The following is an 18,003-nucleotide window of genomic DNA, read 5'->3' as shown; positions in this document are numbered from 1 at the left end:
ATCTTATCGTACAAGTATCCTTTTAGGGCGGTTAGGTTAGGTCTAGTTTGGTGTTATATAATGTTCAATATAATAGTGGCATAGATATCCTCCAATTAGAGGGGTCTTCGGGTCTCTAATTGGAGGATATCTATGCCACTATTATATTGAACATTATATAACACCAAACTAGACCTAACCTAACCGCCCTAAAAGGATACTTGTACGATAAGATAAATCAAATTTAAGACCAATATCAAATATAAATAAAAATTATTCCTGGCAGAGTTAGCGGGAGGACCCCCCTAGAGACCCCCTCTAGTTGGAGGATATCTATGCCACTACCATATCGAACATTATACAACCCCAAACTAAATCCTAGGGACATCCGATACGATATGGTTATTAATTGTCTTAAAATTAACTCCTATGTTATTGAATATACTGCTGACAATGGTAACCATTATAAACCACACACTAATTAGAATGACAATCATTTATTAATTTATGTTAAAAATCAGAAGAACATAAATATTATCCATTATTAATCATGTATATATGGTAAAAGACTTATCTCTGCTGTGAGAAATATACAACTAGGCGAAATTGAAGTATACATTTTATGGTAAAAGCTTAGAAGGGACGTAAAGTTGAGACCTAAAGAAAAAGGGATTAAATTGGGTAGATAACGGCAAAGGTCAGATATCCCAGGATGTAGCACATATGTACAGCAGAGATCTTAAGGAATATTAGAATAAAAACTAGTATAGAGAAATAAAGGTTGTATTTCCCCTGTAGCGACATCAGAACAAACCAGAATGAAACTAGAAACTACACCAATCATAGAGAAGAATTAGAACATACCCCTTATGAAAGTATCCAATAAGGAAACCAATTCGTCGCACACCCCCATAAGTAGCCAATTAGAGCAAAGACATACAAACACCAAACGGACAAAAAATCGAGTTAACAAATGGCCGTAAAATGACTATTTGATATATTGAGATGGGGTTATGAGTAGTACCGGGACCACACTGACTCCTATAGTAGGAACTGGATAAATATAGGAGAATTAGAGAAAAAAAAGCGAAAAAATAATATCAAAAGATACGGAGGTTCTTAAGAAGCACTTCCGGTATCATAGAAAGGTCATAAGAAACCGGGTATTTAAATCCCCTGTCAGATAGAGAAAACCAGTCTTGAGAAAGGTCATTATTCGACCGAAACGCGTTGGCTGGTAAGGTTTATTTCATATTATTTACCAAATTGTAGCAATCTACACTATTATATATTTTTTCGGCAGAGGGACCGTGAACTAGCAAGCAGAGGGACAAAAGCTTGAAGAGGCTTAGGGACCGCACGCTTGAGGGCAAAGGGACCCAGGGTGCCTTGAAGATCTTGTATACATAGAACCAGGGACCGTGGGCTAGCAAGCAAGCAGAGGGACAAAAGCTTGAAAAGGCTGAGGGACCGCTCTCTTGAGAAAAGAGAGACCCAGGGTGTCTTGAAAACCTTGTACACATAGGACCGTGAGGATACTTGAAATTATTTTTTAACTGTTTGATATTTCACTGCACTGACTCATCCTGAATTGGATTAGTCTGACACTCCACTGACTTATTGGTTGTATTCTATATTTTATTATACACGTATTTATGAAAAGCACTGGACTGAGGATTAATCACTAGATTGTTTTTTACTGCAATACATTTTTTGATTTTTATATAATTTTTGGATATTTTTTAATATATTTTTTGAATTTTTTAATATATTTTCTATTCTATCATCATAATTTTCTAATATCTTTTGTCACATTTTTCACCACATCACATGTTTTTGTTCTTTTCAAGCGTTTTTTGAAGAGCATTCTTTTTATCACGGTTTTGGAAGAAATTCCAAAGCAGGTTGTTCATTGTATAATATTTTAGGAAACACATGAGCATTTGTAATAGTTATAGGAGTCACGTGATTCTATAAGGAGACACTAGAAAATCACAAGGTTTTAGTATTTGAGAGTTTGTGTCATATTATATTTTGCCGCACATGTATCTAGGTCCGGTTTTGGGTGATATCATTTAGCCAATCCGGAGAAATAACTGTATTCTGTCTGCCACCCTTAATATTTAAAAGGTATTATTTGTGGTATACTGTATTTAAGAACTTTTAACAGACCGTAGAAGCTTTAAAAGCTCCAAAATTGATTGTACAGCTCCAATGAAAGGTTGGAATAAGGATTAGATTGTTAACATGGATCCATGAGGGACATTAAGATTGTTTTTGTACTGCCAAGCAGAGATTTGTTTTTAAGATCCTGAGTATTGTGTTTTTTAACTAATTGTTTTTTAACTAATTGTTTGTCAATTTTTAATAAAAGCTGTTTAAATACAACATCGGGTCCCACTAACACTGGTCTCATTGTATAAATTTTCACTCTCATTTATGAAAGATAACAATCTTTCAATAGTGTTGATACCAAAACACTGAAACACATTTGTAAAGCAATTTTTAGTGTAATTTTAGTGTATTTAGACCCTGCCTTCTACGGTTGGCGCTTTGATATATATCCAATTCATTCTAGTAACCTGCATTTTGATTGGGATACATCACCTGTAGTGCGGTATATTCCATTCTCTGAAGTGCAGTTTACGTGTAGGGTTTCAGCCATGTTTGTCTTGCCACCTTTTCCATGGCGAGATTTTCCAGTGTGAGGTAGGTAATGTAGGTTTATTTACAGTTAGGTTATGTATGTATTATTTGAAGTGTTCCTACACGGAAAATGTTTTTGGTTTCAGTGAGCGCACTGTCTGTGCTGTGTAGGAACATTTAAAATGCCCCCCACCCCCGGTAAAATGGCCGACAATTGGCAATCCCTATTTTTTTCTATGGCAGACACATCACCAATCATCAGCACTCTGCGGGTCTGCCCCTTTTATTCTAATCTATCGACAGACCGGCTGATGGCGAGCCTGGCGAACCCAAGCAGGTAGTTTCTCGTCGGTCTGTCAATGTTTTGAATATTGGGGCCTAAATTCCAATAGGTAAAATATATGCCACTACCTATACTCCAGATACATCCCTCCAACAATCACTGTAATCGGAGGGGAAATGGGCCTTAAAAACTTAGTCTGAGAATCCTCTCACTGAAGAATCAAATGCAAATCTTCATTCTTCAACTTCTCCCAGCAGAGGCAAAAAACAAGACTAAGGTGCCAGTGAGATAGGAGGGGTTTTATAGAGTTCTTGGGGTTTGGGAATCTTTGCCTCCTCCTAATGGCGGGGAGTAATAGATTGCGAACTCTCACCACCTGTATGAGGAAATAAAAATAACATTGTCCTGTATGTGATGAACATTGTTATCTTAAATATTTACAGTAAATACACAGTAAAACAATTTAGTAAATATTATTATAGAATTATTATTTAGACACACACATATACACATTATATATATATATATATATATATATAAAAAAATTACACACACATACATACACACACACACACATACACATAAGCTATTTCCATTCAAACACCTTGTCATATACTACATACCTTTTAATGCTTCAAAAAAAATAAAAAATATTTATATGAATATTTATCAGATAGTGTTTTTATGAGTGTTACTGTTTATTTTAATGTATTTAATGCTGTGTTTGGTGCAACTTTCATTTTAACTCTAACCCTTTATGCAAGGTTTTCAGTGGTGCAAACGTAATGCACGTTATATTCGATTGAACTTGAGCGAACACGTTTACTTTCAACTTGTAATATGTGCGCAAATTAACTAACTCATGATATTCATATATTGCATGCGCCAACGTTAGTGCACCACATGTAATCTAGCCCTATGCCAGAAAAGGATTTAGGAGATTAGATTCTCCCAAATGCTTACTCATTATCAAAGGCAAACATCCACCACATTCACAATCCAAAAGAGCAATATAGTAAACTAAACTGAAAACTACAGACCAACTTACCTACATTGTTCTACACTACAGCCTTAAAGTTACATAAAACAGGTTGAGATCTGTGCATATCCTAAAAGAGCTAATTAATTTAAAATAATTTGCATTAAAAAAAATTTAAAAAAATTGCTGGCAAGTATTTTAAAATCATTTTCCAAAATTAGCAAAATAAATTACATAGCTTAGCTGCCTGGAGCAGCCAACTCCACCCCTCTTATCAGTGTTTAGACACAGGCATTGTATTTCAACTAAGTTTACAGCTTCTAGGCATGCTCCAGCAGATAATCCCTATGAACTTTTGCATTTTACCAAAAGAACATTAGATATAGATACAGACATAGAAGGAAATGTGTGGGGGGAGTTAGCGCTTTACAATTCAGAAACTTAAAAGAAACAGAATTTATGTTTACCTGATAAATTTCTTTCTCCAACGGTGTGTCCGGTCCACGGCTTCATCCTTACTTGTGGGATATTCTCTTCCCCTACAGAAAATGGCAAAGAGAGCACCCAGCAAGAGCTGTCCATATAGCCCCCCCTCTGGCTCCGCCCCCAGTCATTCGACCGACGGTTAGGAGAAAAAGGAGAAACCATAGGGTGCCGTGGTGACTGTAGTGTATAAAGAAAGAAATTTTTCAAACCTGATTAAAAACCATTCGACCGACGTAAAGGAGGAATATTTGCATAGGAGAAATCATATGATACCGTGGTGACTGTAGTTAAAGAAAATAAATTATCAGACCTGATTAAAAAACCAGGGCGGGCCGTGGACCGGACACACCGTTGGAGAAAGAAATTTATCAGGTAAACATAAATTCTGTTTTCTCCAACATTGGTGTGTCCGGTCTACGGCTTCATCCTTACTTGTGGGAACCAATACCAAAGCTTTAGGACACGGATGAAGGGAGGGAGCAAACCAGGTTACCTAAACGGAAGGCACCACGGCTTGCAAAACCTTTCTCCCAAAAATAGCCTCCGAAGAAGCATAAGTATCGAATTTGTAAAATTTGGCAAAAGTATGCAGAGAAGACCAAGTCACTGCCTTACAGATCTGATCAACAGAAGCCTCGTTCTTGAAAGCCCATGTGGAAGCCACAGCTCTAGTAGAATGAGCTGTAATTCGTTCAGGAGGCTGCCGTCCGGCAGTCTCATAAGCCAATCGGATGATGCTTTTCAGCCAAAAAGAAAGAGAGGTAGCAGTAGCTTTCTGTCCTCTCCTCTTACCAGAATACACAACAAACAAGGATGATGTCTGTCTGAAATCCTTTGTTGCTTCTAAATAGAACTTTAACGCACGGACCACATCTAGATTGTGTAATAAGCGTTCCTTCTTTGAAACTGGATTCGGACACAGAGAAGGAACAACAATTTCCTGGTTAATATTCCTGTTGGAAACGACCTTTGGAAGAAAACCAGGCTTGGTACGTAAAACTACCTTATCCGTATGGAATACCAGATAGGGAGAAGTACACTGCAAAGCAGATAATTCAGAAACTCTTCTAGCAGAAGAAATAGCAACCAAAAACAGAACTTTCCAAGATAGTAACTTAATATCTATGGAATGCATGGGTTCAAACGGAACCCCCTGAAGAACTGAAAGAACTAAATTTAGACTCCAAGGAGGAGTCATGGGTCTGTAAACAGGCTTGATTCTAACTAATGCCTGTACAAACGCCTGTACATCTGGCACTGCTGCCAGCCGTTTGTGTAACAACACAGACAGAGCAGATATCTGTCCTTTTAAGGAACTAGCTGACAAACCTTTATCCAGACCTTCTTGGAGAAAGGAAAGTATCCTAGGGATTTTAATTCTACTCCAAGGGAATCCCTTGGATTCAAACCAACGGATATATTTTTGCCATATCTTATGGTAAATCTTCCTAGTTATAGGTTTTCTGGCTTGAACCAGAGTATCTATGACTGAATCTGAAAACCCACGCTTAGATAGAATCAAGCGTTCAATTTCCAAGCAGTCAGTTGGAGAGAGACTAGATTTGGATGTTCGAACGGACCTTGTACTAGAAGATCCTGCCTCAAAAGGTAGCTTCCATGGTGGAGCCGATGACATATTCACCAGGTCTGCATACCAAGTCCTGCGTAGCCACGCAGGGGCTATTAGAATCACCGAGGCCTGCTCCTGTTTGATCCTGGCTACAAGCCTGGGAAGGAGAGGGAACGGTGGAAACACATAAGCTAGGTTGAACGACCAAGGCGCCACTAATGAATCCACCAGTGTCGCCTTGGGGTCCCTGGATCTGGATCCGTATGGAGGAACCTTGGCGTTCTGGCGAGACGCCATCAGATCCATATCTGGAATGCCCCATAGTTGAGTTAACTGGGCAAAAACCTCCGGGTTGAGTTCCCACTCCCCCGGATGAAAAGTCTGACGACTCAAATAATCCGCCTCCCAGTTGTCCACTCCTGGGATGTGAATTGCAGATAGGTGGCAGGAGTGATCCTCCGCCCATTTGATGATCTTGGATACTTCTCTTATCGCTAAGGAACTCTTTGTTCCCCCCTGATGATTGATGTACGCTACAGTCGTCATGTTGTCCGACTGGAACCTTATGAATTTGGCCTTTGCTAGGTGAGGCCACGCCAGGAGCGCATTGAATATTGCTCTCAGTTCTAAAATGTTTATCGGAAGAAGAGACTCTTCTCGAGACCATAGACCTTGAGCTTTCAGAGATTCCCAGACCGCACCCCAGCCTAAGAGACTGTCGTCGGTCGTGACAATGACCCACTCTGGTCTGCGGAAACTCATTCCCTGAGACAGGTGATCGTGAGACAACCACCAGCGGAGAGAATCCCTGGTTACCTGATCTACTTGAATCTGGGGAGACAAGTCTGCATAGTCCCCATTCCACTGATTGAGCATGCACAGTTGTAATGGTCTTAGATGAATTCGAGTAAAAGGAACTATGTCCATTGCTGCAACCATCAATCCTACTACTTCCATGCACTGAGCTATGGAAGGCTGAAGAATAGAGTGAAGAACTTGACAAGCGTTTAGAAGCTTTAACTTTCTGACCTCTGTCAGGAAGATCTTCATTTCTAACGAATCTATTATTGTTCCCAAAAAGGGAACTCATGTTGACGGGGACAGGGAACTCTTTTCTACGTTCACCTTCCACCCGTGAGATCTGAGAAAGGCTAGAACAATGTCTGTATGAGCCTTTGCTTTGGAAAGAGACGACGCTTGGATTAGAATGTCGTCTAGATAAGGTGCTACAGCAATGCCCCTCGGCCTTAGAACCGCTAGAAGGGACCCTAGCACCTTTGTGAAGATTCTGGGAGCAGTGGCTAAACCGAACGGAAGAGCCACGAACTGGTAATGTTTGTCCATAAAGGCGAACCTCAGGAACTGATGATGATCTTTGTGGATAGGAATATGCAGGTACGCATCCTTTAAGTCCACGGTAGTCATATATTGACCCTCCTGGATTGTTGGTAAAATTGTCCGAATGGTTTCCATTTTGAATGATGGAACTCTGAGGAATTTGTTTAAGATTTTTAGATCCAGAATTGGCCTGAAAGTTCCCTCTTTTTTGGGAACTACAAACAGATTCGAGTAAAAACCCAGACCTTGTTCCACTGCTGGAACTGGGTTTATCACTCCCTTTTTTAATAGGTCTCCTACGCAATGTAAGAATGCCTGTCTCTTTATCTGGTCTGAAGATAAGCAAGACATGTGGAACCTTCCCCTTGGAGGAAGTTCTTTGAACTCTAGAAGATACCCCTGAGAGACTATTTCTAGTGCCCAGGGATCCGGAACATCTCTTGCCCAAGCCTGAGCGAAGAGAGAAAGTCTGCCCCCTACTAGATCCGGTCCCGGATCGGGGGCTATCCCTTCATGCTGTCTTGGTAGCAGCAGCAGGCTTCTTGGCCTGTTTACCCTTGTTCCAGCCTTGCAATGGTTTCCATGCTGGTTTAGGCTGGGAAGAGTTGCCTTCTTGTCTGGAGGCCGCAGAGTTAGGATTCGGTACGTTCCTGAAATTGCGAAAGGAACGAAAATTAGATTTGTTCTTAGCCTTGAAAGGCCTATCCTGTGGAAGGGCATGTCTGAAATAATCTCTTTCAATTGCCCGAAAAGGGTCTTACCCTTGAAAGGAATATTAAGCAATTTATTCTTGGACGTCACATCCGCCGACCAGGATTTTAGCCAAAGCGCTCTGTGCGCCACTATTGCAAAACCTGAATGTTTCACCGCTAACTTAGCCAATTGGAAAGCGGCATCCAAAATAAAGGAATTAGCCAACTTTAGTGTGTGAATTCTGTCCATGACTTCATCATATGGAGTCTCCTTTTGGAGCGATTTTTCTAGTTCCTCGAACCAAAAATACGCTGCCGTGGTGACAGGAATAATGCACGAGATTGGTTGAAGAAGGAAACCTTGTTGAACAAATATCTTTTTTAGTAATCCTCCCAATTTTTTATCCATAGGATCTTTAAAAGCGCAACTGTCCTCAACAGGAATAGTTGTGCGCTTAGCTAATGTTGACACTGCCCCCTCAACCTTAGGAACCGTTTGCCATGCGTCCCTTCTGGGGTCAACAATGGGGAACATTTTCTTGAATATAGGAGGTGGAACAAAAGGTATACCTGGCTTTTCCCACTCCTTAGTCACTATGTCCGCCACCCGCTTGGGTATCGGAAAGGCATCAGCGTGCCCTGGGACCTCTAAGAATTTGTCCATCTTGCACAATTTTTCTGGAATTACCAAAGAATCACAGTCATCGAGAGTAGTTAGGACCTCCTTAAGCAAGGCACAGAGATGTACTAACTTAAATGTAAATGTTACAACATCAGTGTCTGCCTGATGAGAAACTTTTCCTGAATCAGAAATTTCCCCCTCAGACAGACCCTCCCTCACTGCCAATACAGATTGATGTGAGGGTATAACTGATAAATTGTCCTCAGCGCCAACCTGCTCATCTTCTGTATTTAAAACTCAGCTATCACGCTTTCTAGGGTAGGATGGCAGTTTGGATAACAGATTTGCTATAGAATTATCCATTACTGCTGTTAATTGTTGCATAGTAACAAGCATTGGCGCGCTAGATGTACTAGGTATCGCCTGCGCGGGCAAAACTGGTGTTGACACAGAAGGAGAGGATGAAGAACTATCCCCACTACCTTCATTAGAAGAATCATCTTGGGCAATCTTATTCAATGTGACAGGACTGTCCATACTTTGTTTGGACGCTATGACACAATTTGCGCATACATTAACAGGGGGAACCACCTTGGCTTTCATACACACAGAACATAAGTCATCTGAAGGTATAGACATGTTAGACAGACTTTGGCAGGCTAATAATGCAATAAAAAAGTTTTTAAAGAAAATCGTTACTGTCCCTTTAAATAATAAACTGGCACACTTTATTTCTGATATGTTGAAAAACAATGAAGGCAATGTCTGATTTTTACAAAATTTTTACCCCAGAGTCCTAATGCCTTGAAAGTATTGCACACCAAGTTTCAAGACTTTAACCCTTAAAATGAGCAAACCGGAGCTATTTGTTCAATTTAACAATTTTAGTACACAACAATCACAGCCACAGCCTTGCTGCGGCTCTTTACCTTCCCTGAGAGTTATTCAGCACAGAAATAAACCTTCCTGAGTCCGTTTTTTGTAGCCACAGGACCCCTCACATGAAGCTGCATGCACTGCCATGGAAGTAAACTGCGCAATTGAGGCGCGAAAACGGGGCCTCCTTCCTCTGCATACCAGAGTGAAGAGGCCTTTCTGACTGAAATAGTAGTCTAACTAAATGCCAGGCAAATAAAAACGTTCCCAAAAGTGCTTTTACATACTCAAAAACACTCTAAACATGAAGTAAATCAATCGATTTAGCCCACAATAGTGTCAACCAGTATACAGCCCAATAATAAGCCATAATCTGTATGGCTTACTTACCCCCTAAGGGAAACTGACAGTCTTCTAGCATTAACATGTCTTGTTAGAAATATGACTGATCATACCTGCAGCAGATAAGCCTGCAAACTGTTCCCCCCAACTGAAGTTCTCTGGTTTCAACAGTCCTGCGTGGGAACAGCAACAGATTTTAGTTACTACTGCTAAAATCATACTCCTCTTTAACAGAAATCTTCTTCATTTTCTGTTGTAGAGTAAATAGTACAAAACGGCACTATTTTAAAATAACAAACTCTTGATAGAAGAAATAAAAAACTACAACTAACACCACATACTCTTTACCATCCCTGTGGAGATGCTACTTGTTCAGAGCGGCAAAGAGAATGACTGGGGGGCGGAGCCAGAGGGGGGGCTATATGGACAGCTCTTGCTGGGTGCTCTCTTTGCCATTTCCTGTAGGGGAAGAGAATATCCCACAAGTAAGGATGAAGCCGTGGACCGGACACACCAATGTTGGAGAAAAGGGTTAATGGCGAGGTACTGCAGTATAAATTTGCAGATAAAGTAATTAAAGTACATATTATTATATTTTGTCTCTATCCCAACTTGTTTTATGTCCCGTTAAAAAGACAATATACAAACTTTTCAAGGTCTATGAGAGATGTTGCTGGTATGAAAACAGAAAATAGCATTGTTATAAAACCCAATGAAACTTACTTGCTTTAAATAGTGGGTTTTCCGACAGCGAGTCTGTGTACATGTGCTTGAATGTAACACACTGAAACTGGAAATTTGTGGATTTAATCTTATATGACGAGTCTGGAACAACAAACAGAAAACATCACCAAGTTAGCCTTTTTATCATTTGTGCTAGTGCTAGTATCTAAAAACCTATGGCCTAGATTTGGAGTTCGGCGGTAAAAGGGCTGTTAACGCTCCGCGGGCTTTTTTCTGGCCGCACCATAAATTTAACTCTGGTATCGAGAGTTTAATCAAATGCTGCGTTAGGCTCCAAAAAAGGAGCGTAGAGCATTTTTACCGCAAATGCAACTCTCGATACCAGAGTTGCTTACGGACGCGGCCTGCCTCAAAAACGTGCTCGTGCACGATTCTCCCATAGGAAACAATGGGGCAGTTTGAGCTGAAAAAAAACCTAACACCTGCAAAAAAGCAGCGTTCAGCTCCTAACGCAGCCCCATTGTTTCCTATGGGGAAACACTTCCTACGTCTGCACCTAACACCCTAACATGTACCCCGAGTCTAAACACCCCTAACCTTACACTTATTAACCCCTAATCTGCCGCCCCCGCTATCGCTGACCCCTGCATATTTTTTTAAACCCCTAATCTGCCGCTCCGTAAACCGCCGCAACCTACGTTATCCCTAGGTACCCCTAATCTGCTGCCCTAACATCGCCGACCCCTATATTATATTTATTAACCCCTAACCTGCCCCCCACAACATCGCCGCCAGCTACTTAAAATAATTAACCCCTAATCTTCCGACCGCAAAGCGCCGCCACCTACGTTATCCCTATGTACCCCTAATCTGCTACCCCTAACACCGCCGACCCCTATATTATATTTATTAACCCCTAATCTGCCCCCCACAACGTCGCCGACACCTGCCTACACTTATTAACCCCTAATCTGCCGAGCGGACCTGAGCGCTACTATAATAAAGTTATTAACCCCTAATCCGCCTCACTAACCCTATCATAAATAGTATTAACCCCTAATCTGCCCTCCCTAACATCGCCGACACCTACCTTCAATTATTAACCCCTAATCTTCCGATCGGAGCTCACCGCTATTCTAATAAATGGATTAACCCCTAAAGCTAAGTCTAACCCTAACACTAACACCCCCCTAAATTAAATATAATTTACATCTAACGAAATAAATTAACTCTTATTAAATAAATTATTCCTATTTAAAGCTAAATACTTACCTGTAAAATAAATCCTAATATAGCTACAATATAAATTATAATTATATTATAGCTATTTTAGGATTAATATTTATTTTACAGGCAACTTTGTAATTATTTTAACCAGGTACAATAGCTATTAAATAGTTAAGAACTATTTAATAGTTACCTAGTTAAAATAATAACAAATTTACCTGTAAAATAAATCCTAACCTAAGATATAATTAAACCTAACACTACCCTATCAATAAAATAATTAAATAAACTACCTACAATTACCTACAATTAACCTAACACTACACTATCAATAAATACATTAAACACAATTCCTACAAATAAATACAATTAAATAAACTAGCTAAAGTACAAAAAATAAAAAAGAACTAAGTTACAGAAAATAAAAAAATATTTACAAACATAAGAAAAATATTACAACAATTTTAAACTAATTACACCTACTCTAAGCCCCCTAATAAAATAACAAAGCCCCCCAAAATAAAAAATTCCCTACCCTATTCTAAATTAAAAAAGTTACAAGCTCTTTTACCTTACCAGCCCTGAACAGGGCCCTTTGCGGGGCATGCCCCAAGAAGTTCAGCTCTTTTGCCTGTAAAAAAAAACATACAATACCCCCCCCCAACATTACAACCCACCACCCACATACCCCTAATCTAACCCAAACCCCCCTTAAATAAACCTAACACTAATCCCCTGAAGATCTTCCTACCTTGTCTTCACCAGCTAAAAATGTAGAGTGTGATTAGGGATACTACACTTCTGCTCTCCTAGCTAATCCCAATATGGAGTGTGCTAACCTCATAAAGTACACCCTTAGTACAAAAAGAAAATGTGGGGGAGGGATAGCGCTAACGAATAGCTGAGAGCCAAAATATCTAAAAAACTCTAATGAGATAGTGCATTACTAGTATAAATAATAAAAATCGAATTAAAATTAGCGTGTCTACGTAGCCAAAAAAAAGAATTGGATATATATGTACAAATAAATCAATATTTATTATAACAATATAAGCTAAATTCTAACATAAATTCTAACAGATAACTCCTATAAAAGATGCCGGCATCAGGTAAAAAATGAGTGTATCTAAAAGACTGCAATGAGAGTGACCATCTGAGGCTCTCAAACAAACAAAATCATTAGCAGCATATATGACTAAACAGAATTATTAGCAGCATGCATAACCAACCAGAATTATTGGCAGCCTATATGACAAAAACAGATAAAATAACTGATAAAATAACTATAAAGTCTATTAAAAAATGCTTAATATCAGTATTCCCAAAATGGAGCTGATCCGTGGGTGATAATGTTTACCAGTGTGATCCGTGGGTGGTAATGTTTACCAGTGTGATCTCCTTAGGGGGTAATGTTACCAGTGTGTCAATTCAAAGACCGGGTAAAAACGGAGTGATGTGAGAAGTAACTTTATCTTCTTTCTGTATGGCTTTCCTCCGTTTTTTAGCCTGTTCTTAGCCAGTATCTGTCCGTCCTCTGCAGCAGGTATCCAGCGTGTGGAAATGGTCCCAGAGGGGTCAAGTTCCGGGTTAAAGTTCAGTTCAGATTTCCAAATAGTAAAGCGCCGTTGTGCAATATTTCAGCCTATGAATGATAGACCTTTAAAAAGCACTCTGGGTTCGTTTTCTGTGGGTCCTGGGGCAGGAATTACACATGCAGAGACGGCTCACCTGTGATCAGTGACCGCTCAATGTACCTGTCCTATCCACCAACGATACCTCAGCTAGTAAAGAGATATAAAATGTATCAAGGTATAGTAAGCAAGTTCTACGCGTTTCAGCCTCCAGGGGCCTTTATCAAGATGCTTACTAAATGTTTAGGCCATTTTAAATAGCCCTCTCTCTTTTCTCATTGGATAATACCCAGCCAATAGTGAATAAGCTATTGTAGATATGTGAATCATTGTGTTTACAAACACTTTAATCAAAAACGTTACATTGTTTTGTTAATTCATATGTTTACACTTGATTTTAAGTATCTTTTATTTGATTCATTTGATACAATAAATCCAATCTTGGCAACCTCTTATTGAATATGGAAACAATATAAAAAAATATAAAAAAGTTATTAAAATATATACGGAAAAAATATATAAAAATATATGTGTGTATATAAACAACAAATATTTGAGATGATTCTGTCTCTACTAAGTTTCTAAATGGTTTTGGTAGTTATATGTGTGTGTTAATGTGGTGGTGTTAGAGATATCGAACATTTGTACAAAGTAATAACAATTTCATGAAGTTTGTGCAAAATTAGGAATTAGTTTAAAATAAAAATAATAATATATACACATGTATTATAAAATATAAAATCATACACGTGTATAAAAAGATTATTTAAAATTCTTTTTTTAAAAAATTTGAAAAATTGGATTTTCATATTAGCCTACTAAGATCCATTTCGGAGTTCAGGCCATGGGGGTGGAGGGTTTTAAAATTGAATATAAATTCAGCTTCCTTTTTAAGTAATACATTGTTGATATTCCCTCCCCTACTCCCAAGATTAATTTGTGTTACACCCCAATATTTAAAATCTTTTAGACTCCCTTCATGTTTTTCTTTAAAATGGTTATATAATTTTGTTTCTGAAGAGCCGTGCTCTATTTTTAAAATATGTTCCCTGATGCGATCTCTTAAAATCCTACTCGTCTGTCCAAAATAGAACAGATTACATGAACATTTGATGCAATAGATTATATTCTTATCAGAACATCTTATTAATTGCTTTATTTTAAAACTGAAGTTTGTGTTATGTGATTTTAAATCTTTTATCTTATGACTGTGTTTGCATGACTTACAGGTGTTACACGGAAAAAAAACAATTAGTTTATCTCCTTTCATATCTTTATATGTAGAATGTTGTTGTTTTTCCTTATATTCACTGGGAGATAATAAACTCTTTAAGTTTCTAGCTTTTTTAAAAATTATATCAGGTTGATTTTTTACTTGATTCCCTAGTATATGGTCCTGTTTAATTAAATGCCAATGTTTTCTCAGAATCTTTTTGACTTCATAGTGTTCTGAGCTAAACCCAGTGATGAAAGGTACAAACAGTTCATTGGTTTTTTGTGCAACGGATTTCTTTTTTGGTAGTAATAAGATATTTCTATCAATTTTAGCAACCTCTTGTTGTATTTTGCCTATTCTATTGCTGTCATAACCTTTCTCTATAAATCTGGTAGTTAATATCTGGGATTGTGTCTGATAGCTTTCTAGAGATGAACAATTTTTCTTTACTCTCATATACTGGCTTTTTGGGATATTGTGTTTCCATTGATTTAAATGGCAACTGGATGAATGTATATAATTATTAGCGTCAATCGCTTTGAAGTAGGTTTCAGTGTGTATTTGATTATCATTGATTTCTATTGCAATATCTAAAAAATTGAGTTTCCTACAACTGTATTCATGAGAGAAGGATATTCCTAAGTTGTTACTGTTAAGATCTGTTAAAAATATGTTTAATAGTTCAACGTCCCCACGCCACACAATAAAAATGTCATCTATGAATCTGCAATAGAGCACAAGGTTCGCCTCCCAATGGCCATTGTAGATGTAATTCTCTTCAAAATGGCCCATAAATAAATTAGCATAACTGGGGGCGAACCTTGTGCCCATTGCAGTTCCCTTAATTTGGAGAAATACCTCCTTATTGAATAAAAAACTGTTATTTTGTAGGATAAAACCAATACAATCCAAAATAAATTTATTTTGAGTCTCAGATAGATCTATATCTCTGTCTAAAAATGATTTAATAGCCTCTTTTCCCATATGGTGTGATATATTAGTATACAAAGAATTGACATCACATGTTGCCATAATGTAATTTTCTTTCCATTCTAGGTTTTGGATTTTATTTAGAAAATGTGTCGAGTCTCTTAAATATGCTGGTAGCGTTATCACATATTTCTGTAGGAAAAAATCTACATACTGGGATAGACCTGATGTAAGGGAACCTATCCCAGAGATTATGGGACGGCCAGGGGGATTTTTAAGATCTTTGTGGATCTTTGGTAGAAAGTAAAAGGTGGGGGTCTTAGGATATGTTGTATTTAAAAAGTTAAATTCTGATTCATTAATTATACCTTCTTTCGTAGCCTCTTTGAGTAATGTTCCTAGTTTTAATTCCTGTTGCTTTAATGGATTCTGTTTAAGTTTAGTGTAAGTAGTCTTATCTTGTAAGATCCTATTTGCTTCTTGGATATAATAGTTTGTGTCCATTAGGACAATCCCCCCACCCTTATCTGCCGGTTTCACTACTATATCAGTGTTATTTTGTAATTCCTTAAGCGTTTCACTCTCTTTTTTACTCATATTATTTTTAAAAGGTTTGCTTTGATCAAGTGTTTCTAAATCTTTCTTTATATTCTCCTCAAATAGTTTTATGTGTTCGCTTTTCTCCTGTATAGGAAAGAAATCGGATTTTGCCTTCAGGTCTGTATGGATGTAACTGTTTTGTGTGTCTCTGTATTGTATGGGATTTTTGAGAAAGTATCTTTTTAATGTGAGTTTTCTAATGTACTGATTGACATTAATTAAGGTCTCAAATTTATTGAGTCTGCATGATGGTGCAAACGTGAGGCCTTTTCCTAATACTTTCTCCTGTTCTTTGGTTAAAATCACTTTACTTAAATTAAATATTCCAACTTTCTTTTTGCTTTCTATCTCCTTTGTGATTTGTTTAGAGGTTCCTCTCCCTCTTCTACCTCTAATCTTCTTTTTCCTTGTGTGTTTCTTTCTGATATTATAGCTCCTGGATAATCTCTTGATGGCCCCGCCTTTGCGGGGACACCCTCTAAAAAATGTTTTGTCTGTGTGTTGTCTTCTTGTATGTTTGAATTTGGTTGTTTCCTGAATTGATGAGTTCTCGCGGGGCTCTGTTGTGCTTGTAGTGGTGTATATCTGTTTTGTAGGGGTATTCTCCAGTTTTGTTGTTCATTATAGGAGTGTTTGGGGTATTCTCTATACATATTATATGAATGGTTTGATTGATTTCTAAATCCATTGTTATTTTGTCTATTATTATGTCTGTTGTCATTGTATCTGTTATTGTAATAATTGTATTGATGACTGTAAAAATCTCTATCTGAGTTTTCATGGTTCTGATATCTATTTTGGTATCTGTGTTGATACCAATTTTGATGACTATTGGGGTACCAATTTTGGTGGTTTCTTTGGTTATATGTATTATCATAACCTCTCTCATTGTTGTATTGATTATATCCTCTCCTTTGTGGTATATATTCTTCTCTTTTTGTGTGCCAACCATTATTTGTGTTTCTACTTGGTGTTTTTGACCAATTTTCAGAGTCTATGTTCTGATATTCATTCTCATTATTGTGATGATTTTCATTTCTCTTATTTGGCTGTTTATTCACTTCTTCAATTCTTTTGTGATTCTGATAATTAGTTTTATGTTTGTTATTTGTATAATTGGGTACATTTTCTTTATCTTTATTCATGTTTTTCTTTTTGCTAAATAAATGTGCTATTTCTCTTCTAGAGTTATCTGTGGTGGGGTTATCAATAATAATTTCCTCTATATTCCTTTCTTTAGTAATTTGTTTGGAATTACTCTCATCTTCATTTGTTTTATAATCTGTTGTATCTCTTTGAAATTTTGAATTTTTCTGCAAGGTGATGTTATTTTTAAGTTCAGAGGTTCTCCTTATTATTTCAATTTGTGTGTTCTTGTGTTCCTCATTTTGTTCTATGCTGTTCATTTTATTTTTTATAGTTTCAATGTCTTTTTTTACTTCTGAAAGTTGTATATTTCTCGCTTTGACTACAATTTTCATAAGGTTTAAAGAGGCATTTTCTAATACTTCAAACCATTCTATTTTTAAATTTTCTGGTAGTGTAAATGTACAATCTTTTTTTAATCTGAGACCTCTTGGTACCATATTTGAATCTAAATAATATTGCATGTATTTAATTTCCAAAGTATGTTTTATTTCTTTAGAGAGAGTGTTTTCCAAATCTATATGGATGTTTTCTATATCGTTCCCTTCATTATAAAATTCAATGTTTGTATTATCATTCCTAGCAATCTCATTGAGGATTTTATCTCTATGAGAGAATATGTCCATTTTAATATAGAATCAAAGAAAATGGATTGAATAAATCTTCTTATTACTAAAAAAATGAGTGATATGAAATTTCTAGTGTGTCAAAAATAGGTGTATAAAAAGTATACAAAAAATATATATAAAATTATTT

At 37.4% G+C, this 18,003-nt stretch overlaps 1 protein-coding gene across 1 annotated transcript in view; it reads right to left on the bottom strand.

Moving 5' to 3' along the window:
- Positions 1-17,507, bottom strand: part of LOC128662804 (ubiquinol-cytochrome-c reductase complex assembly factor 1) — a 416,092-nt gene extending 398,585 nt beyond the window's left edge. The window contains exons 1-2 of the mRNA XM_053716768.1: positions 16,982-17,507; positions 10,537-10,646 (exon numbers count right to left, since the gene is read on the bottom strand). Coding sequence (XP_053572743.1) covers positions 10,537-10,646; positions 16,982-17,507 — 636 coding nt within the window. The remainder of the gene's footprint in view (positions 1-10,536; positions 10,647-16,981) is intronic.
- Between the last annotated feature and the right edge of the window lie 496 nt (positions 17,508-18,003).

This window comes from Bombina bombina, chromosome 1 (genome assembly GCF_027579735.1).
Source record: "Bombina bombina isolate aBomBom1 chromosome 1, aBomBom1.pri, whole genome shotgun sequence".
Classification (NCBI taxonomy): domain Eukaryota; kingdom Metazoa; phylum Chordata; class Amphibia; order Anura; family Bombinatoridae; genus Bombina; species Bombina bombina.
The sequence above is the reverse complement of the archived record's forward strand: the minus strand, read 5'-3'. Positions and strand labels throughout refer to the sequence as shown.